Source organism: Nelumbo lutea, chromosome 6, assembly GCF_056320005.1.
Source record: "Nelumbo lutea isolate HS-2025 chromosome 6, American lotus-T2T, whole genome shotgun sequence".
NCBI classification, from domain to species: domain Eukaryota; kingdom Viridiplantae; phylum Streptophyta; class Magnoliopsida; order Proteales; family Nelumbonaceae; genus Nelumbo; species Nelumbo lutea.
The window spans coordinates 52,695,778-52,722,696 of record NC_142689.1 but is presented as its reverse complement, the minus strand read 5'-3'; the positions used below and the strand labels follow the sequence as shown (position 1 = coordinate 52,722,696).

Sequence of the window (26,919 nt, the reverse complement as noted above, 5' to 3'; positions counted from 1 at the left end):
TACAATGTTCTTCTTGCAATCGTGTCTGGTTTATCTTGATCTACTATTCATGCCATATACCCCGACAACCCCAGGAAGGACCTAGAAACCCCAAGTGCCATGACATATTCCCTAGCAACCCTAGGAAGGCCTTGACAACCCCAAATGCAACGACATATTCCCTGGAAAACCCAGGAAGGCCTTAGAAACCCCAAGTGTGATAACATATTCCCTGGAAACCCCAGGAAGGCATTGGAAACCCCAAGCGCAACAACAAATCCCAACACTTAGTATTCCCAAGTGCAATGACATACCTTGGAAAATCTAGAAAAGCCTTGGTAATCCCAAGCGCAATGACAAACCTTGGCAACCCCAAGTGCAATGACAAATCCCAACACTTAGAATTCCCAAGTGTGATGACATACCCTAGAAAATCCAGGAAAGCCTTGGTAATCCCAAGCGCGATGATAGACCCTAAATCCCTTGGCAACACCAAGTGCTATGGCATATCCCAACACTTATTATTCTCAAGTGCGATGACATAACATGGCAGGTTGCAACGGCCTGAAAAGGACTTCACAAGCGATGACACATTCCATGGATACACCAGGAATGATGGTATACAACATGGAACTTGGCACTCCCAAATGCGATGACAACAACTTGACTACGATAGGCACATCTGTAATTGTGATGAGCAATTTACGCACCCTGGCACACCTGGGAACAACCCTAACACTAGAAGTTAACAACACAGGTAGAAACAAAGCAACTACTAATCGCAAGCCTGGGTGACTCCAGGAGCAACTAAAGGACAAAACTTCTAGGCAATAACTAAACAACAACCTGCCACAACCAAACATTGGTGCAAACCTAGCTGTCATAAAACAAACAATTATACTATGGCCACAGATGTCCAACCAAAGCCAAGAATTACTTTACATCTTGTCATTGCAAAGATGGCATTACGATGCCTCGCAATTACATAGGAGAAGGGTTTCTAATCCTATTAATGTTACTTGATGACTATCAACACTAATTAAGCATTTTAGTTTTCATGGGCTCACAGTTAGGGCACATGCCCAGATTAACGATCGGGCACAAACATAAGATAATCACAACAATGAAGAAACCCACAATGGGACTACTAATAATACACTTGACACAACATTTGCCATGTAAGCAGGAATTCAAAAGAGGACAACAACCACCATAGAATCAAAATAAAGGAAAAAGTGGTAGAAATACATTAACTGAACAACAGAAGATGTTTACAAAAAGCACGAAAAACATTCTTTTCATTAAATCTATTCCTTTTACAATATATATAACTATACAATTGTCCTATTCATCAAACCACTCTTTTCTCATCAAAGTTATTTTCTCCAAACTTTACCGTTATGCTTGGATTCCTGTGGTTTCCTACTCCTCTTCCTCAAGTTGTGATAAAACTATTAGATAGTGTATGCCCTTAGCTCCAATCAAATTGATGTACATATCCATTTATTGTAAATGAATAAAAGTACATAATTGATTCGTGATATATTTGGTATGTTTTTGTGTAATTACCCTTAAACTGGACACTTATGAGACTCGTGTTAGTTTAGAATGTTCTCAGCCATTGGATAGACTTAGGGAAGTTTGTCCTAACAAGGCTAACACTGATGTGCTGCCAAGAAGGTTGGGGTAACTTGTTTCAGTTGCTAGGGTTGGACCCAAAGCACATGCAGTGTGTGTTTGATTGAAACACTGAACTTAGACCATTTTCTAGTTATGCCCTAGACCTTGGAGATTGGTGGGTAAAACTAGAAAGTTACACATAACCCCTAGACTCAATCATGGTACTGCACTAGGTGTCAGATTGGACTATCTTTGATGTGCCAATCAGTGAGATCCTTGAGGGTCAAAATCTGGGTATGTTGGGGTAGTTTGAAAATTCACTTGAGTGGGTGATCATAGTGATTAGATCAGCCCTTTTGTCGAACAAAGTGAATGATTGGGACTGCACTCTCTTTGATGGAAACCAAAACTACCGCTAGTTAATTTCAAACTTGTTTGAGATATGTTTTACAAAATATATTTATATGATAACATATATACTAAAATTAATATTTATTGTGTTTATGTGATAAATGTATTTTCAATGATTATGTATCATTTTTTTGTTTTGTTATTTAACAGAAAACTTTTAATAATTATTGGCGATTAAATTACTATTATTGAAAATTTTAAATTTAATTTATTGTACTTATTGTATTTTTATTATAAGATATTGATTAATATTTATGAGAGATTAAAGTATTATTTAAGATTATACTATTTATTGACTAAGTTAATATATTCTTAGTAGTTATTGTACTTTTGTAATTTCTATAATTATTGTATTTTTCATTATCAATATATTTTCAATAATTGTGTATTTTTGCTATAAATTTTCAATAATTATTGGAGATTAAACTATTGTTATTTATTAGAGATGAGACTATTAATTTAGTTGAAATTATGAGTGTTCATGAATTGGTTCGGCTCGGCCGTAGGCTATTTGATCAACCAAATTGACCTAGTCAGGTTAGGGAGTTGGTCAGCTGAAACCAACTAACCTATTGTAAAAACTGACCCACTCAAGTTGTATCAATTTGGTCGACTTTTTGGTTTGATCAGTAGGTTCAAAAGATTTAAACATAAAAATTTAATTTAATTTTAAAAATTATAGTGCAATTATTAGAAAATAAATTTAAAAATTAGATTTATGATATACAACATTTTAGATAGAAATTTGGGAAATTTCCCACTTTTCCATATTAAAAATTATATGTAAAATATAAAATATAAAATATTAATATTTTTCCATTGTTAAGTCATTCGATTTTGGTCAATTTACAAATGGGCAAAGTGAAACTGATCCAACTTGGTCAAATTGGGAAATTTTTTAACGAAAACCAACTCGGGTCGAGTTAAATTTATAATTTATTTAAAAAAAACTATTATCTAAAAACATTTTGGGGATTTGGGTCCGCACATAGAACACATCCCCATCGAGGATCGGGGATGGGGGTTAATTTCAGAATTGGAGTCAGGGATAGGGAATATGATCCATGCCTTGTTGCCATTCCTACACACCTTATAGTTTTACATATTTACTTAAACCTACCTTATAATTTTCATTTTACTAAAATATCCCATATATTTTACAGCTTATTTACTTAATCAAGCTTTCATTAAAGAGTGTTTGTTTTGCCATTAGGCCCATGATTTTTTATTTCAAAAATACCCTTAACACACTTTTTTTGTATAAAAAACAAAATTAACCAAATATAACCAAGAGAGTGGTTGCATGTGTCTTATTAAGGGCAAAAATTGTAATTTTATTTTTATTTTCTCTTGATTAAATTTATTTAAATGAACATTAGGGTCAACGCTGGCATTTTCCACTACCATCTAATGGAAGATTGATCAAATCCATTGCAAATTATAAGTGGCGTTTTAGTAAGATTTTAACTATAGGATAGATTTTAGTAAATCCATGAAATTATAAGGGATATTTTAGTAAAAGACCCTTTCTATTAGTTAGCATTCGCTTAATAAATCCCTTACATCGCACTTAAAACAAAGTGGTCAACAAATTTTCTCCTTTTTTTGAATTTTTTATTTTTTTTATTCCATGTCATTTTTGTAACAACCAATGAGATGTACTTTCCAAGAACCTAAATAATCTCTTCTCCTAAAATTTCTCCTAAACTACCTCCCCCACTTTCTCCAAAATTATCTCTAATTCTTGTTTATCTTCTAAATTATCTCTAATTCCTATTTATCTTCAAAATTATCTCTAATTTAGTAGAGAGTTTCTGTCATAAATTATCTGTAATTCCTATTTATCCTCTCCCCTACTTTTTATCTATATATATCTATAGAAAGTTTGGATTAAAAAAGTTAAGAATTATTTAAATATTCTAACAAAATTATATAATAACTTTAAAATATTTGTTAAAAACAGAAAATAATTTTATATTTTTACAAAATATATCACGGAATTATGTACTAACAATTTAAATTATGTATTTCTAGATCATCAATTTAAATTCTTTTCAAATATTTAATAATATGTAATATCTTTAAATAAATAAAATTCAAATAACAAAAACTTTAAAATATTTTATGGATTATTTAAATATTTATCATAAATAAATTTAAATAGTTTAAATAATGGAATTATGTAATAAATTTAAAAAATTTCTTCATTGTAGAAAAGTAATTATAACATAATATTAAAATTAATAATAATTTAATATATTACAAAATTAATAATGAAATTATGTAATAATAGTATAAATTATGACTTTATGGATAATTAAATACAATAAATAATTAATATCTTAAAATTTAAATATATTACATATTATTTAAGTAATTAAATAACTAAATATTTTAAATAAAAATATTTAACATAACTAGATTTTAAATAATTAAAATTAAGAAATTGTGTAATAAATTAAAAAAAATTTGAAAAGTAGAAAAATAAGTATAACTAATTTCACTTATATCGAGTAATAATTCGAGAAAATAACTTTCAAAAAAATTAATATTTAATATTAATAATTTTAAATTCTTAATCTGCAATTTATTATATAATTAAATATAATAAAATTAATATTTATTGTATTTTAGGAATTATTTATTGTTTTCATGATTGATGTATTTTCAATGATTATGTGTAAATTTATTTTGTTTTATTATTTAACAGAAAATTTCAATAATTATTGGAGATTAAACGACTATTACTGAATTTTTTAAATTTAATTTATCGTACTTATTTTATTTATTGTATTTTTATTATAACTTATTGATTAATTAATATTTATTAGAGATTAATCTATTTATTGACTAATTTAATATATTTTTAGTACTTATTGTATTTTTGTAATTTTTTGTTATTTATAGGAGATAAGACAATTAATTTAGCTAAAATTATGAGTGTTCATGAGTTTGTTCGGTCTAGTTGTAGGCTATTTTGCCAACCAAATTGACCTGGTCAGGTTAGGGAGTTGGTCAACTGAAACCGACTGGCCTTTTGTAAAAACCGATCCACTCAAGTTGTATAGGTTTGGGTCAATTTTCACAAAAGGTTAGTCGGTTCAAAATATTTAAACTTAAAAATTTAATTTAATTGTAAAAGTTACAGTGCAATTATTAAAAAATAAATTTAAAAATTAGATTTATGAAATAAAACATTTTAGACTAAGAAATATGGGAAATTTCTCACTTTTTTGTACTAAAAATTATATTTAAAATATAAAATATTAATAGAAATGAAATTTTGTAATAACAGTATTTTTTAACATACTATTGAAATTAATGATAATTTATTTAAGTATTTAAATAAATACTATTTAACATATTATTTAAGTATTTAAATAACTAAATATTGTATTTAAATAAATAAATATTTTTGTACTAAAAATTTCTCACTTTTTACATATTATTTAAGTATTTAAACAACTAAATATTTTAAATAACAAAATATTTAACATAACTAGAATTTAAATAGTTAAAATAAAAAAATGTTATGTAATAAATTAAAAAAAATCTTAAAAGTAGAAAAGTAATTATAACATAATATCAAAATTAATGATAATTTAATATTTTTACATAATATTGTAAATAACTAAGTTCACTTATATCAAGTAATAATTCGAGAAAACAACTTTCAAAAAAATTAGTATTTATTATTAATAATTTTAAACTCTTAATCTATATTTATTATATAATTATTGGAGATTAAACTATTATTTGGGATTATACTATTTATTGTCTAAGTTAATATATTTTCAGTCCTGATTGTATTTTTGTAATTATTGTAATTATTGTATTTTTTCATTACCAATATATTTTCTATAATTGTGTATTTTTGCTATAAATTTTCAATAATTGTTGGAGATTAAACTATTGTTATTTGTCGGAGATAAGACTATTAATTTAGCTAAAATTATGAGTGTTCATGAGTTGGTTTGATCCGACCGTAGGCTATTTGGCCAACCAAATTGACCTGGTCAGGTTGGGGAGTTGGTCTGTTGAAACCGACTGACCTTTCGTGAAAACCGATCCACTCAAGTTGTATTGGTTTGGGTTGGTTTTTACAAAAGATTAGTTAGTTCAAAAGATTTAAACTGAAAAATTAAATTAAATTTTAAAAATTACAATGCAATTATTAAAAAATAAATGTATAAATTAGATTTGTGAAATAAAATATTTTAGACTAAGAAACATGAGAAATTTCTCACTTTTCATATTAAAAATTATATTTAAAATATAAAATATTAATATATATCCATTGTTAGATTGTCCAATTTTGGTCGGTTTACAAATGGCCATAGTGAAATTGATCCAATTTGGTCGAATTGGGAAATTTTTTAACTGAAGCCGACCTACAATACTAGAAAACCGACCAACTTGGGTCGAGTTGATCGGGTTGGTCGGTTTCATAAGTTTGATAAATGAATACAACTAAAATTAATTATTGTTATTTTTATATTATAAAAAATTTATTAAAAGTAGTATATAAAATATAAAACAATTGTATACTCTTATGTGTTTCTATTAGGATCATTTACTAGAACACACCTTATAGTTTTATATATATACTTAAACCTACCTTATGGTTTTCGTTTTACTAAAATATCCTATATATTTTACAGCATATTTACTTAGTCAACCTTTCATTAAGGATTGTTTGTTTTTCCATTAGGCCCATGATTTTTATTCCAAAAATACCCTTAACACTTTTTTATATAGAAAACAAAATTGGCCAAATATAGCCAATAGAGTGGTTGCCCGTGTCATATTAAGGGCAGGAATGATATTTTTCTTTCAATTTTCTTTTGATTAAATTTATTTAAATGAACATTAGTGTCAACACTGTCATTTTCCACTATCATCTAATGGAAGATTGATTAAATCCATTGCAAATTGGAAGTGGTGTTTTAGTAAAATGCTAACTATAGGATAGATTTTAGTAAATCCAGGAAACTATAAGGGTATTTTAGTAAATGACTATTTCTATTATTTATCTTTTATTTTAGTAAATGACTAGTAAAATGCTTAGAAAACAACTCATCATTCATGCATTATTGTTTGTGGTTGTAAAAGGTTTAAATATTCTCTTTGTTGTAAGTCATTTGATTTGAAAGGAAAGTCAAGGAGATTCTCTTCTTTCTCCTCATAGTTCTTGTTGAATCATGTGCAATTTTCAACATTCAACAGTGAAAATTTCCAATCGTTGACTCTCGTGAAGGAAAGCCTTTTACAATACAAGAGACAAGGGAGAGGCAGGTCCAAATTGACCAGGGAAACATGTCTTCATAACCAGTGAATTAATGTAATAACGTCAATGCTTCTTATTTGTTAAAAACACAATCATATTCTTTTTTGGGCTCCTTCTATATGAAATGCTTTGAGTTCACCTCAGCTCAAAAACTTGTATCACCAATGGTATCAGCTAATACCTAAAATCCGTTGGCAGGCCCATGGAATTTCAAAGTAATAATTCGGGCACGGATGATGAATAAACTTATGGTCCATACTCCATACCATACAAAAAATCATTGGTTTAATTTTTTTTTTTTCATTGGTCATCCGGGGTGTGTGAGGGACCAAATGTTGATGGATCTAAAATTGCCCGATCCATATGTCGATGGGATTGGATCAGATTATAAGCGATTAAGCGGAGAAGATATGAGAGTAGTAGGGGTGAACACAAATCGTGTTTTTCTAAAGTTATTCGAAATTGTCTTGTGAAAACCTCTATTCAGTTTGTTCTAAATCAAGTTTTGAGTCAAGATCGAGTTCAATGAAGTTCAGCTTATAAGTTTAATTGAGCTTATATATATATAATAAAGGGAGAATGGCAGTTCAGCCCAGGGTCAGAATTTCTAGGCCCAAAGTACAGTTGGGGTGGGTGCCAGCTTCGAATTGATGTCAACTTAGGGCATTGGTGTGTAGAGTGTGAGTTTTTGACATTTTGAATGTTTATAGCTCTGCAGTGGAAATCAAAAATCTGCATTGGGCCTGTCCGTATTCTGTATAATAAAAATATTATATACAATTTTTTTATTTTTTATATGTATAATAACAATTAGTTTTTAGAATTTTTTATTTTTTATATGTAAAATAAAAAATAATTTTGTTATGCATAATTTTTTATTTTTATAAGAAATGTGGCTCAGTCGAACTTGAGCTGAGTCAAACTTCGACTTATGAGCTTTTGAGTCAAGTCAAATTCAAGCCCGAGTCTCTAACTCAAATCCAAATTGAGCCACATAATGTTTTGGCGAGCTGAGCTCAAATAGCCTAATATTCGACTCAGCTCAGTTCGAATACACCCCTAGTGAGTAAGAATCAATTTGGACAGACTTGAATTAGGCTTTTTTGTCAAAAGTTAGTACAACCCAGAAGGCCGGATTCGAAAGAATTGTAATTAAAATGCCCAAGTTACACCACTACATAACATTTGAGTTTTGAATGGGGCTTCATTACATTAGGATTCAACTGTTTCTTGCAAATACATGAGGTTACTGGATTTTACATCTTATTCTCGATGGGGTGTGTGTGTGTCATGCGGCATTGGGCCCCAGATGGATGGGGTAACAGGAATGCACACATGGTTTGATTAATCCATGCCTCCTCAATTAGAAAGGTTACCAAATGATCAACTGAACTGCTAGATTTAATGTTCAAACACTCATTTGACCACCACATCTCTTGAACTTAACGTACATAAACTTACCAAGGAAAATTTATCAATTGACAGGAGTGGTTTTGATTGGTCAAACTCTCAAAACTGACCAACAAAGGTCATGAGCTAATGTACAGAGATCTCCTTTTACGCATGCCCACCTTACATCTAAATCTCCTATAGTTAGGCCTTAGTATTAAGACCATAGTATATTAAGGTAATTATGCCTTTGTAGTAAGGTGTACACTACACAACGAAAATTCAAAAAATGCATGGAGGGAGTTCTGATTGATCAAATTCACAAATATGCAAGTATCCATCTATGCTCACGTTTGAGAGCATGACCAATCAAAACCAACCCCATGAATTTGATCCCTTCCATCCATACATTGTCTTTGACCCCTTTCCTTTTCCTTTACGGATTTTACCCTTCAATCTGATTGTATTTTTGAACAGTTTAATGAATGATTCAGGTCAATTGGCACACAACCACCACTCTTCCTTCAAAATAAAACAAAAAACCACCCCATGAATTTTGATGAATTTTCATTTGGTTATATCTTGGTGCAAAAAGCCTTGAGTATAATATCCAGTCTAAGCACCTCAACCTTTTTCTGACATGTAATTGATAAAGGGGTGGAAAATTCTTTTCAAACTAAAAATTCAGCTATAAGCCTCCTTTTTTTAGTGGGAGAACATATCATTTTCACTTTTTTGTATAACCAAAATATTTAACTTTTTTTTTATATATATAATCAATCTATGTGCATATCTATATCTATACTAATAAAAATGTGAATAGGGTCTGATTTTCTGGAATTTTTATTGGATATAAATTACCCCTTAATCATTGGGTTTGGCAAAGAACCATATTTAAGACAGTTGATAGTGTAAAAATCATGCACGTGGATAGATATGCCACATCATCGTCCTTGCATTAAAGTTCACCCAACCAAAAAGAAAGATACTCTCACCTTCACATACAACATTATAAATGTACCTTTTCCTCCTATTTAAAGAAAGGGGACAAAATTTACAAACAAAAAAAAAAAATTATAGATGTATGACGGGAAATAATGATTAAATGAACCAAATCTCAATTTGATCAGTTACATGTCATTATAGCATTTTTTTTTTTTTTGAGAAATTTTACTGAAACATGACATCCCTTTTTAAATTGCCTCTATTGATTGAAACAAAATGGCTATTAAAAAGCAGTCTCAGTCCAATGCAATTGGAATTCATAAGGGATTTTTCCAAGTCCACTGAATTTATAAAAAGTGGACAAGGCCTAATATTAGCCAGACCTCAAATCGGATATCTCTATAATGAAAATCAAGATAAGATGATTTATTTATTTATTTATTTTAATTTATTTTTTTTAAATATCAAAACAAAGTTTTCGTTTATTAACTCTTTCACATCCCATTTGAACTACTTTTATAAGTGTCAAGAAAAAATCTATGATGTCAGTTGATTGGTTATAAGTTGTTCTAGTATTATGTCTTTCTGGCATCACAGTTGAACCCAAGTGGGAAATAGGTCCAAATTACAGACTCTATTGGACTAAAATGTGCCTATTTTTTAACTTGGTCACTCTTTATTATGTGGGTAAAAATGTAATTTGAATTACTACTTTTATTAGTTCATTATAAACAAGGTATATTAAAGAAACAAGCTCTATAGAGTTTTTTTCTTCATTAAAATTCTCCTACTTCTGAATTTTTCTTCACTAAAATGCTCCTACTTCTGAATTTGGTCCCTATTTGACTGGGGACAAAAAATGTAATTGGAACTACTACTTTTCACTTCATTCAATTCCCTCTCATTAAGTTCAATATTTAAGGTGTTAACTCTTGTTTTGTATGATCGGATCATTTATTTGAGGTATTATGATTCTCATAATAAATTCTACTAATTAAATTAATATCCAATAATTTTAACAACACAAAACTTGTGCCTTTAAAATTAACATGTGAACAAAATTAAGAAGAAGAAGAAAAAGACAAAAGTAGAAAGGCTAATCTCTCATGTAGAGGGTGATACTGAATTTAGTGGGAGAGGAGATAGAAGGAAATGACCCAAGTAGGGATGGAAGAATAAAATGAGGGTTCAATTAAAAGGTGAAAACATGAAAATAATCAGCTGGAATGTAAGAGGCTTGGGGAGTGCAAGGAAAATGAATGTGATAAAACACTGAATAAAAAGAGAGGATCTTGATGTGGTAATGCTGCAAGAGATCAAATTAGCAAAGCTGGGTCAAAGGTTGATCTAAGGCTTGTGGAGATCGAGGAATAAGAAGGGTGAGGATCCATCCTAGGGGGCTTCTATGGGTATAGTGGTATTGTGGAAGGATAAAGTGTTGGAATCAATGGAGGAATTAATTGGCAAGTATCCCAAATCAATAAAGTTCAAAAGTGTGGAGGATGGATTCACTTGGGTGTTATCTAATGCCTATGGATCAAATAGTTATAGAGAGAAAACTGATATGTGGGAGGAACTATATGCAATTACGGGTCTATGTGAAGGTGCTTGGTGTTTGAGAGGGGACTTCAATGTGATAAGATTTTCCAATGAAACCTCTAATCCCCATCAATCTATCACCACCAGTATGAAGAAATTTAATTAATTCATAGACATGTGTTAATTCAAGGAGATCCCTGTTGTAAACTAATTTCACGTGGTACAATTTTTAGGAAATCCCATTATGCTCAAAATTGGAAATATTTTTGTTTAATATAGGGTGTGAAAATCATTGGAAAGGTTTGCTTTCTAGAGTATTGCTTAGAGTCACTTCAAATCATCACCAGATTGGTGCGCTCGGGATGCGTCGTCAAGCACCTGAGACACCAGTTTAATAATTTATATTTTTCCAATCCTCAAAACTAAATAAAGAATGTAGTTTAGTGGTTAGGCAGAGGTCGATTCCTCAAGGAAGCAAGGTTAAAAATTATTATTTTGTTCCAGACAAATAAGAAAAAGAAAACAGACTTGGAATTTGCAGAAAATAAGAAAATAAAATTTATTAAGGTTGAAATTAAATATTTAGAATTGAAAAAGACAAGAAATTAAATTCAGAAATTAAATAAAAATGAAATTAACAAGAAAATAAATAAAAATATGTTGAAATTCGGATCCAGTGGTTGTAGCTTTTCAGGAAGACAAACCGCAAGTCGTTCCTCCTCCGTTCAGCCATCAAACCCCTCGAGACACCTTAGCTTTGAACTGGGCGAATTCAGATCTGCAAAAGACAAAGAAAAACATAAATTAAATCAAACTAAAACTGAAAATTGTAGAAATTAAATTGCAAGAAAAACTAAATAACAAAAAGAAAGAAAATAAAACAAAATCAAAATGGTGGATCAGCTCCAATGGTGGCAGTTGCAGGTTGGACGAACTGCTTGCAGGAACCCCTCTTGACAAGAACTAGGTGTCCTCCTTCTTGTAACCCTAGAACCTCTTAAGAAGCCTCGGCCTTGTGAACTGGGATAACCAACCCCTTCTTAAGGGCCCCTAGGGTCCTTTTTATAGAGAATGGTGGACAAAATTGGGATTAGAGAGAAAGAGAGGGGCGGCTAGTGGGTTTATGCAGAAAATGGATGCCCCTAAGGTTTAGGAATGGAGGGCAAGGATTAAACTAGAGGAATCCTATGGGTAGAGTGAAAAGGAGAGAGCACCTATAAGTATGGAGAACTGGGGATTGCGAGGTGAAGATCTAAGTGTATGAGAGGTTGCTAAGGCTTGGATGGTTGAGATTAGATGTTAGGGAGGATTGGAAGGTGAAGATTTAGTAGTTAGGAGCAGTTAGGGTTTGCTAGAAGTGAAAAGAATGAGTGAGGAGGCGCCCTAGGGTTTGCTAAGGAGAGAGGAGTATGCTTATACAATAAGAGGGATGCCTTTCTGGGTTTAGCAAATAGGAGGCACCCTCCTATGCACAATTTTTTATAGAAACACCTCCTCTCTCAGTTGGAATTCTCACCAGCTTCCCAAAATCTATATAAATTCTATAAATTTCTTAGCTTTTACCCAGAATTTGCATAGGGACCCCCAACTTAACCATTGCTAGTCCCTTAGCAATGCAGCCTTAAAATTACACTGAGTAACTAGATCATTCCCATTACACGATCATCCCTAACAAAATTAGCCAAATATTCTGATTCCATAATTCTCAAACTTTGAATAGATCAGTATTGGGTTTAAGGGGTAAAATTGTCCTGCTTTGAACATTATAGAAACTTGGATTAAAAATCTTATATACTCTTCCATTTGCAAACTGTCTCGATAAGCTGAGGTTGGTTTTTAAAATTAGGCGGGTATTCTTCTTATCATTTTTTATAGTGGATTTCTACCCTTGAACTTGATATGCACACACATTTTTGTTGCTACCTTCCACTGTTTGACGCGAATCTCGACACTTGACTTAGGTGAAGAGACCCAGTTACTAAGTTTTAGGTAAGTGTCTTTGGCATTCCCTTTCCCGTTTGATGCAAATCTCGACACTTAACTTTGGTGGAGAGACCTGGTTACTAAGTCTAGGGTGTCCATTGACCTTTTACTCTTTTTCTTTTTGTTGTGTGTAAAATTCAGCACTGTTCAGGGTAGTCCACTATCTCTCTTAATTTGAAGAATTTTTTGTTTGATTTCTCAATCTTTCTCTTCTTATATGAACAATGGCAAACTTTGGAGTATTTTCAATTTCCAAACGGTTTTCACAACATTCAAACAAGACCAATTTAACTCCTGTCACTTGCTACCAATCTCTACAAAATTCAATATTCTTTTATCAGTTTCCTCAACTTTTCTGTTCGGGAATCTCTTTCAATGGAATTTTTTTTTTAATTTTTAGTGAAATTTTAATTCTACATATTTAAAGGCTTAGCTTCTCGATTTTTTTTAAAAGTTTTCTCTCAAATTTTCAACATTTTTTCTCTTTCCTCACCCCCCAACTTAAATGTCATTGTCCCCAATGACATGACTAGAATGACACAAAGGGACTTGGGCCAAAGGGAACAGCCAAGAGGGTTTTTCCCAAGGGGTTCAAGGTCTGCCAACTGGTCTGGAATCAAGAAAACAAAAGCTCTAATCCTAAAAGCAAAAGCAACTGAAAACTACATTGGGTTGCCTCCAAACCAGTACTAAGCTTAACATCTTCAACCAAACGCATTAACTCACTTCTCACATCTACACTTCCATATTCGCTTTCTCCTTTACACAGACAAGGCTTAGATTGGACTAACCAAAGGGTAGACAAGGCATCTACAAGGTCGTCCACTACATCTACCTTGAACCCATCTTCCCCTAGGTTTGGATACTTAGTGGCACTAAATACATTTAATTGAACTTTTTGCTCCCCAAATGAAATGTCCATTTCTCCCGATTTACAGTTGATGTTTGCATTAGCAGTTACTAGAAATGGACGTCCTAAGATTATTGGGTTATGGTTCAGTTCCTCAATTAGGGTCATGTCTAGGACGATAAAATCCACTGCGAAGTAACAATCCTCTACTCTGATAATGACATCCTCAATAACACCTCGAGGAGTCTTGACAAACCGATCAGTGAGTTGTAGAATTACCGGGGTAGGTTTTAACTCGCCGATCTTGAACCTTTCATAAATAATAGAGGGAAGCAGATTTACACTAGCCTAAAGATCCAATAGGGCCCATTTGAAAGTGATTCCAAAGATGACACTAAAGGGATGGGAAATCCATCATATGGATGGTCGAACCTTACAGGAAGGTTGGGCTAAATTTTAAAAATTTCTTTCCTCCCATCCAGGAATCCTATTCCCAATTTAGAAAGCTGCATTTTCAAGGTTCGTTCTTGCAACCAAACCAAACCAAATCTAAAAACCAAATTAAGGAAGGGATATACCTGATACGGAATCCACGCAAGAATGCTCCTCCCAACATAGGTGTTCACGTCCAAAGAAAGTACCAAATCTTCCCTCCACTGAAGATGGCACAGCTTTGGGTGAGACAGGATCAGCTAGTAGTTCTTCACCAAGAACTGGAGATTCTTTAGCAAGAATCGAATGGGATAGTGAGCACAGCTTCTAGATTGTTTCTTCTCATAAGAAACAATATCAAGACCCAATCTTGATCGAATCCAAGAACTAGAGATCGAATAGGGTGGGGCGGCAAGAACAGGAAGAAAAAGAGTAGAAGGCAAGAGCAGTCTAACTGTGTTGTTTTCTCTTTGTATTCAACAAATGTGTCTTTGGAGGTTCGGCCTACTCTCTTATTTATAGCTTTAAAGAGACAACTTCGTAATCCCATTAGGAGTTTCCTAATCCAAATCTTTTATTTGGACCTAGACTCTTTAAGTGATAAGGGTAATCCCTTATCTTATCTACAAATAAAGATCAACCTTCCTAATCAAATTAGGAGTTCCTATGATCCAAATCTTTATTTGGATCTGGACTCTTTAAGTGGATAAGGATAGTCTATTATCTTATCTGCTGATCCAAATCCCAAATCCGCCCCTGTTTAATTAATCTAATTAACCCAGTTCGAAATGGGCTTTTAGGCCCATTATGCTTTCAGGCTCACTTCCACTTTAATGTTGGCTAGCTTGGCTCTCTTTGTATGGTGTGGGACCCTATCATTGATCTACACATCAGCCACATGGGTTTTGCCTAGCCTCTGTTACAAGGCCTGGCCAAATTCACTACTGAATTTAGTGAACCCTTGAGTCCATCACTATGAGCTCTTAACGGGCCCAACATTTACACTAAATGGTCCTTGGGTCCAGCCATCTTATGAAGGCCCAAGGACTATGGGCAGATGCAAGATTAGCCCATCAAGTATAACCCACAATGGTCTTACACTTAACCTCTCAGCACATGATGATCAAACACTACCTGACAAGAGATGACCTCTCCTTCGGTTGCAAGGTACAGTGCTGCACTCTTTACTCACATGGATCCTGGTAATTAAAACCTTTTGCAAACATTTTGAAACCATTATATATATATATGTATGTATATCTCTATATAAATATATTTTGCAAAACAAATTTCAACGGTTGAAATCGACTGCCAACAGCTTAGGTTTCCATCAGACAGAGTGCATCCCCGATCATTCACTTTGTCCGACAAAGGGGTTGGTCCTGTCACTATGATCAACCAGTCAGATGAACTCTCGGGCTATCCCAACATAATCAGGTTTTGACCCCCTCTAAGAATCTCACTGATTGCCATATCAAAGACAACCCAATCCAACACCTAGTGCAGCATCATAATCGAGTCTAGGAGTCAGGTGTAACATTCCAGTTTTGCCCATCTATCTCTAAGGTCCAGGGCAATACTAGAATTTTGTCTGGCTTAGGGTTTCAAGAAAACCCACATTGCATGTACTTCAGGTCTCACCCTAGCAGTTGAGACAAGCCACCCCAACCAACTTGGCGGTACATCAGTGTCAGCCTTGGCAGGATAAATCTCCATAGATCTATCCAACGGCTGTGAAGATTCTAAACTAAAACAAGTCTCATATGTGTCCAGTTTAACGGTATTACACAGAAGCACACCACAATAATATGAGTCAAATATGTACATTATTCATTTACAATAAATGTCATAATGTACATCATGTTGATTGGAGCTAAGGGCATACACTGTAAAGATTCTAAACTAACACAAGTTTCATATGTGTCCTATTTAAGGGTATTACACAGAAACACACAACAATAACATGAATCAAATATGTACTTTATTCATTTACAATAAATGTCATAATGTACATCATGCTGATTGGAGCTAAGGGCATACACTATCTAACAACTCCCACTTGCACTTAGGTTCAATCGGGTACAAGCCGGAGTCCCATACTTTCCACATGTTTTTCAAACACTTTCTATGTTAGTGGCTTAGTTAATGGGTTTGCTACATTTTTCACTGATGTTACCTTCTGAATCAAGGCGTCCCCTATTCCAACTATCTCCCGTAGTACATGGTACTTCCTATCGATGTGCTTTGACTTTGAGTGGGCTCATGGATCCTTAGCCTAAGCAATGGCTCCAATGTAATAGCGGAATGGGTGATGCGCTGGATGGATCTACTCCTAATTCTTGAATGAATTTCTTCATCCATACAACTTGGCAGCTTCACTTATGACAATGTACTCGTGTGGAATCTGTAGTGGACCCTTGTTTGCTGCTTTTCCAGCTAACTGCACAGGACCCCACCATAAAGATGTATCCAGATGTAGACTTTTTATCATTTGGATATGACTAGAAATCGGCATCGGTATACCCAAGGATCTATAGTGAACTACCATCGAATACCAGACAAAACTCTTTTGTCCTTCGAAGGTATTTCAGTATGTTATTCACAGTAGTCCAATGCTCTTCTCCTGGGTTAGATTGATATATACTTACCACACTCACGACCTGAGCAGTGTCTGGCTGAGTGCACATCATGGCATACATGATGCTCCCTATGACAGAGGCATAGGGAACTTCCTTCATGCCCTCAATCTCCTCAGGTGTCTTGGGAGACATACCCTTGGAGAGAGTGACTCCTTGCCTAAAAGGAACATTTCCTTTCTTTGAGTTCTCTATACTGTATCTCTTAACTATTTTGTCAATATAAGTAGACTGGTATAATCCTATTATTCTCTTCGATCTATCTCTATAGAATCAAAGTCCTATGATGTAAGAGGCTTCTCCAAGATCTTTCATGGAGAATTGTTGTGAAAGCCATACTTTCACCATAGTTAACATTCCTACATCATTCACAGTGAGTAGAATGTCGTCTACATACAGAACCAAGAATGTAACATTGTCCCCATTGGTCTTCCTGTAAACATAGGGCTCATCCAGATTCTGCTCAAAGTTAAATTGTTTGACAGTAGAGTCAAACCGGATGTTCCAGTTCCTAGAAGCTTGCTTAAGTCCATATAGATCGACTAAGTTTACATACCATGTGTTCCTGACCTGTAGCTATGAAACCTTGCGGTTGCCGCATATAGATATCTTCAATAAGATCTCCATTCAGGAACGTGGTTTTGACATCCATTTGCCAAATCTCGTAGTCATGGTATGCTGCTACATCTAGCGGATCCTAATGGATTTAAGCATGGCCACGAGCGAAAAGGTTTCCTCATAATCGATTCCTTCTTTCTGAATGTACCATTTTGCTATAAGACGAGCCTTATAGGTCTCAACCTTACCATCGGGCCCTTCTTCCTCTTACAGATCCATTTGCAACCAATTGCTTTTACCCCAGGGGGCGGATCTACAGAGTCCAAACTCCATTGGTTTCCATTAAGTCCATCTCAGCTCTCATGACATCTACCCACTTCAAGGAATCTATGTCCAACATAGCTTCTGTATAAGTCAAGGGGTCCTCCTCATTGGTCGTTGCTTCCACCAAGTAACTTTCTTGGTCATAGTCGTAACGAACTAGAGGCCTGGATTCTCAAGTAGATCTCCTAGGTTAGTTATTAAGTAGAGCTTGTGGGGCATCTCCCAAAACTCTTGAGCTCTCTATATCAAGAACAACTTCTTGACGATGATTGTTCAGGATGTAATCTTCCTCCAAGAAATGGGCATTTCGACTACAGAACACCTTCTATTCTCCTGGGTCATAGAATAAATACCCTACAGAGCCTTTTGGGTAACCTATAAATAGGCAACGTCTGGTTTTAGATTCCAATTTGTCAGCACTTGTTATTTTAAGATGTGTTGGGTAACCCCAGTTTAAGGGTATTACACAGAAACATACCAAGGGAACATGAATCAAATATGCACTTTTATTAATTTACAATAAACTCATAAAATACATCATTCTGATTGAAGCTAAGAGCATACAAAATTGTCCAACAATTAAATATATCACGGGTTCTTTTCTTGGGGTTATTATCCAACGTAGTTTTGGTTATATTGGTTTTCAGAGAAGGATGGAGAACATAGAAACCATTCTCAAGTTCTCCATATGCGAGGAATTTGTAATTTCTATTGATGGTAACCATATTACTAAAGAGAACAGAATATCCATCCGCACACAATTTTGAAACAGAAATCAAATTTCTTCTCAAATTGGGTACAGAAAGGCAATTGTTTAATGTAATTAATCCTTCTCTGAAATACAATTCTATAGTTCCTATGGTTGTAGCCGCAATACTTGCAGAAGTCCCCAAGTAAAGAATCACTTCACCATCACTCATTCTTCTGCTTGCCTTGAATCCCTACAATGTGTTACATGCATGAGTAGAAGCCTTGGAGTCAATACACCATGAAGCAGAAGTCACCAACATATTGGTTTCTATGGCAAAGGATTTGAAATTACCTTGTTTCTTGGTCTCCAGGTACTGAGGACAGTTCTCTTTTAGTGGACGGCCTATTTGCAGAAGTGACACACATCCGATGCCTTGTCCTTCCTCTACCTTTTAGGCTTGCTAGTTTTCTTCTGAGGTTTCTTCTTTGCCTTCCTTTTCTTCTTGCCCAATTTGCCACCTTCAACAAGCATGGCGATGGGCTCATCCTTCTTTATCAGTTCCTCGGCCCTCTACAACATATTGTTGAGTTTCTAGATGCTAACATTTAGCTTGCTCATATTGTAATTCATGATGAACTGATTGAAGGAAGGAGGCAAAGAGTTCAGGATGGCATCAACTTTGGTGACATGATCTAGCCCAGATCCAAGAGCCATCAGTTCATTGATGTACCCCATCATCTTAAGACAATGGTCATGAACTAGCTGGTTCTTGGATATTTGTGCGGTCATAAACTGTTTTAGGACCTTATGATGAGTAGAACGGTTCTGCTCCTCATGCATTATCCTTAAACTATCCAAGATATCTTTGGATAGTTCGATCTAATCGAATTGTCACTGTACCTGATTGTCTAAGGAAGTTATGATATAACACCGAGCAAAATAGTTTTTCTCTTCCCATTCTAGATACTTCCTCTTGCGGGCCTCAAAAGCCCTATCACTCGGACGATCTGGAGCAGGGTTCTTAGCAACGTTGTCCAATTTATCGGACGTCAGGACCAACATAAGGTTACGATACCAGTCAACATAATTTGGGCCCTTAAGCTTATTGTCGTCTAACAGTTTAGAGAATTGATATGGCTTTTAATCTATGCTCCATTTCCATTTGTTCATCTCTGAGATTTCCCTCCTATCTCAGTGACGGAGACTGCGAACTATATCTCTGGAAATGTTGGAAACCACATAGAGTGCATGGAGCCAACTGTTTTAGCTGTATAACCCCACCACCTTCTGTGAAGTATCACATCCACTCATCTCATGAGCTTTCCCTTTGGCCTCTGTCAGACAAGGTTCATTACCATTTTAGGTTAAACCTTTCTGTCAAGTGAGTGCTTACCCATCATATTCGTGAACGCCAAGGTACCATGAAAGAGTCTTCCATTTTAGGATAGGCCCCTTCCACATCGGTTTATGACAACCCTATCATCTTATGAAATAATTCAACAGACCCAACAGCAAATGGATAGCCCAATTTTATGGTGCATTTCCTCATTATCGAATGACCCATCTTCATATTAATGATGGAAGGCCTTTAGAGAGTTCATCATATGAATCTCCCTATCACATGCACTCAGATTTCAGTGGAGGGAACTAAATATTACACCCTAATTTTATTCAGGTCAAACCAAAGTGTCTCCCACTGACTTTCTCAAAGCCAAATTTAGATGAGCCCTAAACGACTAGGGTTCCGCACGGTTCCTCTTGGGAAGGAAATTGATGTTGGGCCCACCAAATGAGGAGATCATCCAATGATCTTATGGACACCATGGCAATGATGTCCATTCATCCATGGTGTGCGGAAGAGCCACTATCGAAATAATCATGGGCCAAGTACTTATGGTCCATATAAGTAGCACATCACACATCCATACATCACATGCATGAAATAAATTGATCCAATCAATTAGAATATCTATAAAAACCATAATTAATTAGATTAAATCAGTATCAGCCCAACAGAGCACATAATGTTATCACATAACATCATCTAGGTACATGGGTTGTACTGCAAAAGGCAGTTCTGCCCATGTAGCTAATTTAGGGCTGAATTAGTCATTATCTTATTAAAATTAGGTTTTTACAGAGGTGGACTGAATTAAAGATTGAAGTGGGCCATCAACTCTCTGGCTTGAATCGAATTAGGGATAGAAAAAAAAACCCCATCAAACCAACAATTCAGTCCAACCAGTTTGGACCAAATCTGGTGTAAATCAGCCCAAGTTTTGGTGTTCAGTTCAAGATTTAATTCAAGAATAATGATCTGAAAATAAATTAATTCAAGATAACCAAATTATCAAGAAACTAATATCAGAGGGCTGCACTGTGATATTCTTGGGTATCCTGCAAACTTGCAAAGAATAGTTCGCAGATTGCATAATCGATATCTGCAAAATCGCAGATCATAGAACTTGTTTCTATGAAAATTACTTCTCTGTTGCGCGCTCCAACGATCTCCAGATGGAAATAAAATAGAAAAACATAATTTTTCTATTATTACATAACATCAAATTCCTATACAATTTATCTAAAAATAATATATATATATATATATATATATATATATATATATATATATATATATATATATATTTACAGACTAGAATTGAATAGAATAGAAATTGCAGGGTGTGCCAACCTTGGCACCATAAAGATTCAATCTCCATCACATGTGCAGCCCAAACATTCAAGAAAAAAATACAGAACAATTCTATAAATTTTAGAGAATAATAAATATTTATTTTCCAAATCATCTGCCCATAATCTGGGAACCAATTCCTAGAAAAAACGCTAACTACACAAATCAGGTAGAACACCTTCTGCCCATTTGCGCAAATTCAGATATGTTCTAATTTGGTTCAAGACTTGAACCTGGCTCTGATACCACTGAAAGGACGGGAGATCCATCATATGGATGGCCGAACCCTACAGGAAGGTTGGGAAATTTTTCAAAAATTTCTTTCGTCTCATCCGGGAATCCTATTCCCCATTTAGAAAACTGCATTTTCAAGGTTCGTTCTTGCAACCAAACCAAACCAAATCTGAAACCAAATCAAGGGAGGGATATACCTGATATGGAATCCACACAATAATGCTCCTCCCAACTTAGGTGTTCATGCCCAAAGAGAGTACCAAATCCTCCCACTACTGAATATGATATAGCTTAGGGTGAGGCAGGATCAGTAGGTAGTTCTTCACCAAGAATTGGAGATTCTTCAACAAGAATCAAATGGGACAGTGAGCACAACTTCTAGATTGTTTCTTCTCGCAAGAAACAATATCAAGACCCAATCTTGATCGAATCCAAGAATTGGAGATCGAATAGGGTGGGGCGGCAAGAGCAGTCTAATAGTGTTGTCTTCTCTCTGTATTCAGCGAATGTGCCTTTGGAGGTTTGCCCTGTTCTCTTATTTATAGCCTTAAAGATACAACTTCCTAATCCCATTAGGAGTTTCCTAATCCAGATCTTTTATTTGGATCTGGACTCTTTAAGTGATAAGGATAATCCCTTATCTTATCTGTAGATAAAGATCAGCCTTCCTAATCAAATTAGGAGTTCCTTTTATCCAAATCTTTATTTGGATCTGGACTCTTTAAGTGGATAAGGATAGTCCCTTATCTTATCTACTAATCCAAATCCCAGATCTGCCCCTATTTAATTAATCAAATTAACCCAGTTCGAAATGGGCTTTTAGGCCCATTAAGCTTTCAGGCTCACTTCCACTTTAATGTTGGCTAGCTTGGCTCTCTTTGTATGGTGTGGGACCCTATCATTGATCTACACATCAGCTACATGGGTTCAGCCTAGCCTCTATTATAAGGGCTGGCCAAATTCACTACTAAATACAGTGAACCCCTAAGTTCATCGTTATAGGCTCTTAACGAGCCCAAGGACTGTGGGCAGATGCAAGATTAGCCCATTAGGTATAACCCTCAATGGTCTTACACTTAACCTCTCAGCCCATGATGATCAAACACTGCCCGACAAGAGAGGACCTCTCTCAAGGTATAGTGCTGCACTCTCTACTCACATGGATCTCAGGAATTAAAACCTAACCTTTTGCAAACATTTTGAAACCATAATATATATGTATATCTCTATATAAATATATTTTGCAAAACAAATTTCAACGGTTGAAATTGACTACCGGCAGCTTAGGTTTCTATCAGAGAGAGTGCATCCCCGATCATTCACTTTATCCGACAAAGATCTGATCCTGTCACTATGATCACCCACTCAGATGAATTCTCAGACTATTCCAACATACCCAGGTTTTGACCCCCTCTAAAGATCTCATTGATTGGGATATAAAAGACAACCCAATCTGACACCTAGTGCAGCCCAGTCTGACACCAAATTCTAGGGCAATACTAGAGTTTGGTCTGGTTCAGGGTTTCAAGAATACCCACACTGCATGTACCTCAGGTCTCACCCTAGTTGCTAAGACAAGCCACCCCAACCAACTTGGCAGTACATCAGTGCCAGCCTTGGCAAGATAAATCTCCCCAGATCTATCCAACGGCTGTGAAGATTCTAAACTAACATGAGTCTCTAATGTGTCTAGTTTAAGGGTATTACACAGAAGCACACCACAATAACACAAATCAAATATGTACTTTATTCATTTACAATAAATGTCATAATGTACATCATGCTGATTGGAGCTAACGACATACAATGTTTAACAGACACAACTTATTAAAGGAGCACCAGGGTCTTTCATTTTTTGGGGGAGTTGGTTTAGGAGAATCGCACTAACATTTGCTGAGAGCATCACTTTTTGTGGGGCCGATTGTGGCTCCCTCTTTGGAGTACACAGCTCTTTGAAGAACTTGGCATAGGCCAGGACATGTTGTATTGCATCGAGGAGAGGGATGTTACTATGGACTTACTTGAATAACTCTCTGATCTCCTCGTTGTGAGTCCCTTTCATCTTTCAACTACCTGAATGTGAGTGCGGTTGAAAAAGAAATTACAGGTCGGTTCACTATAGGTTCTTCTTCTAAATTTTCCTTTCCTTTTTCTTCCCCCCCCCCCCCCAACTTATGGTCTTCTTGATCCTTTTCTTTTTCACTGATGTTTTCAAATTTCTTTTTCTCATACGAGTCCTCTAAAATCCTCCCACAACTTAAGGTCGTAATAGCCTTGGCATGTTCTTAGGAGGTGGTTGAATCTGCTGTGGAGAAAAAACTAGTGGTTGCTTTTTAGTATTCGCAACTGGTTGACTCAGTAGTTGTCCTATTTCTTTCCTTGCATTGGCTTCGGCTATCTGTCCTATTTGGCTCTCTTTGGATGTTGTTGAGCTAAGATCAGTTGTTGGAGCTGCAGAAACATATCAGTTTGATAGGGCTGAGGGTAAGTTTGACATGGCTGAGCCGATTGAGTCCCGGGGTAATCATTATACTCACAGTGAGTCTGGGCTTCAAACCATTGAGAGTGCACATCTAGCAGGGTGGTTTCTTAGGCTTGGGCCCAATAAGTGAAGTTGTGGTGATTTTCCCACCCAGGGTTATATGGGTGAAAGAATGGGTTAGCATTGGGTTGGAAAAGTTCATTAGTTGCATGTACTTGCTCTAGAATGACTGGTTGACATGGGCCCGTCGTAGGGCATTGGCTAACATGATGGGTCAGGCTTGCACAGATGGAGCATGTTGGGTAGGATGACAAGGTTGGGTATGGGCCAATTTGTTGACAAAATGCAAGGACTTGATCAAGTCTTTGGGACATTCCATTAATCTTATCTAATTATTGAGACATATGATTCCAATCTATCCGTGGCTTAGGTTGAAAGTAGTTTCTCATTCCACAAACTCTGGCCATTGAATTCATTTTATTTTGTTTTAATTTTTTTTTATTAAGCACGAACAAGTAAAACACACGACCTAGGGGCTAAACTAAGGTTTCCTAAATTAGTGGTTTAACCAATGTGAATCCTCTTAGGTTCACTTGGAATTACACCACTTCTTTTGGTTAGCCAAGTAAGAGGTGGGGATATGGGAGGCTCCCCTTGCTCTCGCAAGGACGTAATTAAGTAACCACAAAACCCGCTTAAGCTTAGCCGGTTAAGCTCTTTCCTTAGACACCAATTGCTGGTTATGGAAAGAAATTACAAGTTTTCCTAAAATTTAGCACACTTTTGAACCAAATGTGTGGGGCCTCCTAAAGGATCTTGCTATCCAAATTTTAAATTAAGGTTTTTGGTGAACCGCACATGAAAGGGTGGTGGTTTTTGGGCCAAGGAAGGGTGATGAAATTCCCACCTTATCTCATTTAAATTGGGTTGCCTTTAAATGGATTAACGGAAAAACACAATAAACAAAATAAGTGCAACTAATTATAATGCATGAACAGTTATCTCTAATATGCAATTTAGCAAAAAATAATAATAAAACAAATTAATTCAACAAAGAGAGCAATTAAAAAAAATGAAAAACCCTAACACATTAACAACTAACAAGATGATTTCAGCAATTAAATAATCCTATATGATGCATGCTCTAGAACATATGAAACACTAAATGTTGGAACAAAAATGCAAAAAAATTTAAAACATTAATTTTTTTTTTGAAATTCAAATTCAAATTTTGAATAATTTCCTAATTAACAATTAATTACTCAATTAAATAACTAATTAGATCTAAAGACGAAACAAAAGAAATAAAAATAATCCTAAAAAAATATAGCCGAGTCTATTAAGAAATAAAAATAAAAATAAATAACCAAAGAATCAAAAACATTGATCTACCAAGATAAATTCGAAAATAAAAAGAAAAATCAGAAATAAGTTGTGATGACTACACCTGAACCACTACCCAATATTTTTCTTTCTTCTATTTCTTTTGTGTGCATAGTTCAACAGTGTTTCGGCACCCCACCTTCGGCTGCTATGTCCTAAAAAAACAAAGAAGAATTATGAGAGATTTATTTCCAAAGATAAAAAAACTAACAAAATAAAAAAAAAAATAATGTAAACGGATCCAAAAATGCAGTGCGCCCGATGCGTCGTCAAACACCCGGGACACCAGTTTAATAATTTATATTTTTCCAATCATCAAAACTAAATAAAGAATTTAGTTTAGTGGTGAGGAAGGGGTTAATTCCTGAAGGAAGCAAGGTTAAAAATTATTGTTTTGTTCCAGACAAATAAGAAAAAGAAAACAGATTTGGATTTGCAAAAAATAAGAAAATAAAATTTATTAAAGCTAAAATTAAATATTCAGATTTGAAAAAGACAAGAAATTAAATTCAGAAATTAAATAAAACAGAAATTAACAAGAAAATAAATAAAAATATGCTGAAATTCGGATCCAGTGGCAGTAGCTTTCCGAGAAGACAAACTGCAAGCCGTTCCTCCTCCGTTCAACCCTCGAACCCCTCGAGACACCTAAGCCTTGAACTAGGAAAATTCAAATCTGCAAGAGACAAAGAAAAACATAAATTAAATCAAATCAAAATAAAAAATTACAGAAATTAAATTGCTTGAAAAACTGAATAATAGAAAGAAAGAAAATAAAACAAAATAAAAATGGTGGATCAACTCCAGTGGCGGCAATTGCAAGTTGGACAAACTACTTACAGGAACCCCTCTTGACAAGAACTGGGCATCCTCCTTCCGATAACCCTTGAACCTCTCAAGAAGCCTTGGCCTTGTGAACTAGGCTAACCAACCCCTTCTCATGGGTCCCTAGGGTCCTTTTTATAGAGAAGGGTCGACAAAACTAGGATTAGAGAGAAAGAGAGGGGCGGCTAGTGGGTTTATGCAGAAGATGGGCGCCCCTAGGGTTTTGGAATGGAGGGTTTGGATTAAACTAGTGGGATCTTATGGCTAGAGTGAAAAGGAAAGGGTGCATATAAGTATAGAGGGCTGAGGATTGCAGGGTAAAGATCTAAGGGTATGAGAGGTTGCTAAGGCTTGGATGGTTGAAATTAGATATTAGGGAGGAGTGGAAGGTGAAGATTTAACAGTTAGGGGCAGCTAGGGTTTGTTAGAGGTGAAAAGAATGAGTGGGGAGGCTCCCTAGGGTTTTCTAAGGAGAGGGGAGTATGCTAATATAGTAGGAGGGGCGCCTTTCTGGGTTTAGTAGATAGGAGGCGCCCTCCTGTGCTCAATCTTTTACAGAAACACCCCCTCTCTCTTAGCTAGAATTCTCACCAGCTTCCCAAAATCTGTAGAAAATTTTGTACATTTCCCAACTTTTATATGGTCCTACTTCTTTTAAA

General features: G+C 34.9%; 1 protein-coding gene across 5 annotated transcripts in view; it reads right to left on the bottom strand.

The window, feature by feature from the left end:
* Window positions 1–11,704: 11,704 nt before the first annotated feature.
* Window positions 11,705–26,919, bottom strand: part of LOC148848906 (CBS domain protein with a domain protein (DUF21)) — a 34,893-nt gene continuing 19,678 nt past the window's right edge. For 3 of the 5 annotated variants that reach the window (XM_088952530.1, XM_088952531.1, XM_088952533.1), the window contains 2 exons: window positions 25,500–26,111; window positions 11,705–11,948 (listed from right to left, as the gene is read on the bottom strand). In XM_088952530.1, coding sequence (XP_088808656.1) covers window positions 26,059–26,111 — 53 coding nt within the window. In that variant the 3' untranslated portion in view covers window positions 11,705–11,948; window positions 25,500–26,058. The remainder of the gene's footprint in view (window positions 11,949–25,499; window positions 26,112–26,919) is intronic. The other 2 variants (XM_088952528.1, XM_088952529.1) reach the window with 1 other exon arrangement.